Source organism: Fopius arisanus, unplaced genomic scaffold, assembly GCF_000806365.1.
Source record: "Fopius arisanus strain USDA-PBARC FA_bdor unplaced genomic scaffold, ASM80636v1 scaffold00079, whole genome shotgun sequence".
NCBI classification, from domain to species: Eukaryota; Metazoa; Arthropoda; class Insecta; order Hymenoptera; family Braconidae; genus Fopius; species Fopius arisanus.
In genome coordinates this window covers 182,908-185,711 of record NW_011887818.1, presented here as the reverse complement: position 1 = coordinate 185,711, position 2,804 = coordinate 182,908, and the positions used below count along the sequence as shown (strand labels likewise).

General features: G+C 31.9%; 1 protein-coding gene across 6 annotated transcripts in view; it reads left to right on the top strand.

Annotated features, from left to right (window-relative positions):
- Window positions 1–2,804, top strand: part of LOC105270142 (zinc transporter 2) — a 13,416-nt gene that overhangs the window by 5,288 nt on the left and 5,324 nt on the right. For 5 of the 6 annotated variants that reach the window (XM_011310875.1, XM_011310876.1, XM_011310873.1 and 2 more), the window contains 2 exons: window positions 308–501; window positions 2,249–2,508. In XM_011310875.1, coding sequence (XP_011309177.1) covers window positions 308–501; window positions 2,249–2,508 — 454 coding nt within the window. Of the gene's footprint in view, window positions 1–118; window positions 222–307; window positions 502–2,248; window positions 2,509–2,804 lie in introns of those variants that run through there. The other variant, XM_011310877.1, reaches the window with a different exon arrangement.

Below are 2,804 nucleotides of genomic sequence, written 5' to 3'. Positions count from 1 at the left end.
CCGTCAAAAGATTGTGTTCTAAACTGGCCCGTTTTACAGCGAATAAACTTTTTATAGAGACTGTCGCGCGACAACAACCTTAAGAAAATTTTCCCTGGCGATATTGCCTTTTTTGTACAGAAAATTCAGATAAGCATGATCGAACATTCTGAAAAAATTCCGTAATAGTTCTATAAAATTTTCCTTAATGACGTTACATTGCGAAATCACGGAAAAGATAGGTGATTTTCATTGAATATTTCCTTCAGTATCGAGAGCAGGTTGCTCAATAATAGAATATTTATATTTATTCGATGCTTCATGGCAGCTTCGCAGATCAAGCAATATTTGGATATGGCACGAGCATTCCACCAAATAATAATGAATACGAGGCGAATGACCCTTCCAAAAAGGTGATTTTCTGTATGCATGGAAAACTCTCAGGATGTTGTACAGTTGTTAAAGGAACAGGAACAGACGAGGAGATAATGGATACTGCTTATCAGCAGGATATCAGTCAATGTAAGTACGAAAACATGATTTTTTCCGGAAAATAGAAATTAAAAAATTTTAAACTGAGTGTTACCTTCGGAGATGTGATATGCCGTCATCTTTTTCATTTCAATTGAAAAGAGACATTATAGAAAAATTACGTGAGGCTTCCGTAATTCTTGGACAAAATTCCATTCCGTTATAAATTACGAAATCAAACTCAATTTTTACGGGACTGATACGTGATTTTTCGGGAATTTCACGTAAAAATTACGCAAAACCTTCGTGTAATTTCAGGTTCGTTCCTTCGGTTTTCATGAAAAGGCCTTTAGGCAGTCCTTTTTTTCCTAATTTTGTCTACAAAACGCCAATATCTTTGTTAATGTTTATTTATTTTCGCTTTTTTCCGTCAAAAACAGCGTTTAGACGAGAAAAATTGCCAATCAAATAATTGAACTAAATGGAATTGAAAAAAAATATAATATTAAGGCCCGGGGTGGAGTATCTATCGAACGTCGACTTTTGTTTAAATTTTATCTTTTTAATCTAAAATACATAAAAATTTGGAATCAATTTTATGTTGCGCGCAGCACTTGAATGGACATGAAAAAATAATGAAAAAAAAGACAAAAAAATATTAAAGGGCGCTAAAGATCGATATTATTGAAAAGAGATCATTATTTTTTTATAAACATTCGAGTAGCTCCCACAACACAAATTTGATCCCAAATTTTAATGTATTTTAGGCTAAGATAAAATTTAAACAAAAGATAACATTCGATAGATAGTCCATCCGCACTTCAATTTGGATATTTATTAGTATAAATATTTTCACAGCTTAATACTGAAACCACGCAACAACAAAATTGGAAATCTTCAAAACGTGACATGTTAAAACTGATACCTTATCAATTGTAACAATTGACCTTGTGGAGCGAATAGATAATATGAATACAATATTGATTTGAAGATTTCATCGAGATCTATATTATATATTTTTCCCTTTCCTTGGCTTTTTCAGCCTTTTACACATTCGTAAAAATCAAAATGACATGCATTAAGTCATCAAATTTTAATTAAACCATAATAAAATACCTCACTTTGAGGAGCAGACAAAATTCTTCATAATCCTTATCATTTACTCTAACTGATCTAGTGAATGGAATAGATAATATGAGATATCCAATTTGGATCTCTCGATGAGGCTTTCAGAGTGATATGTAAAATATCCTCATTGTTCAAGTCTAAAAACTGCAATAAATTAATTAACAGTCAGTTAAATCTCGATTCTCATGCATTATCTCAAGCAACAGAGAATTAATCAAAAAAAAAGATTAGATAGAGAGATTAATTTGAGTATTATATAATACTTGTAAGAAATAAATATTAATTCTTCGCTATATTTACTTTTATTTCCTATAATTATAGAAAAATGTAAATAAACTAAATAGAAATTTCATTCATCATAAAGAATATATCATTTTCAGCGAATAATTCTTCTCGTGCATTGAGAATGAAATTATTGCTCATCCAATTAAATTCATTACTGCCAAATAAATTTGTTTGAGATACGAATTAAAAACGGGAATATATGCACAGAATTTTGAAAAGAAGAAAAAATTAGTTTTGGGCTATTGTATTAATAAAATCCAAAATTGAATCTTAATGAATTAATGATTCACTGGAAAGCATATCAGTGTTAAAAAGACTTGATTAGTATTGCATTACTTTGAGCTAAAAATGAATAATAATAAAATTGGTATCTATGATTTTTCAGTCGAGGATCATTGCCATCGGGATCGCAACGAATCTATTGACAAAAAAGCTCGAAAGAAGTTGATTATTGCTTGCATATTGTGTGTGATATTTATGGTAGCAGAAATAATCGGTGGTGTGTTATCAAATAGTTTGGCAATAGCAACGGATGCAGCCCACCTACTTACAGATTTTGCGTCATTTATGATATCTCTTTTTTCAATATGGGTTGCTGGTAGACCCGCCACTAGGAAAATGCCATTTGGATGGTACAGAGCCGAGGTAAGGGCATATTATCACCTGTCACCAGCTGCGATTACACGTCTTTTAATCCTTAAAAATTGATTCTAAACAAATTAATACTGAAAACAAGTCATTCTCAACAAATTAATTTAAAAATCCTGACCAATTTGATCCTGGATAACTGAAAAAATAAAAAATCGTTACCAATTCAATAAGAATATTTACTGTCATTTGACCGACGGTAGTGGCCGTGCGGTTAGAGTGCTGGACTAGCATGCCAAGGATCCGGGTTCGATCCCGGGCACCGGCGGTCAAAAAATATATAGCGCTCTGAT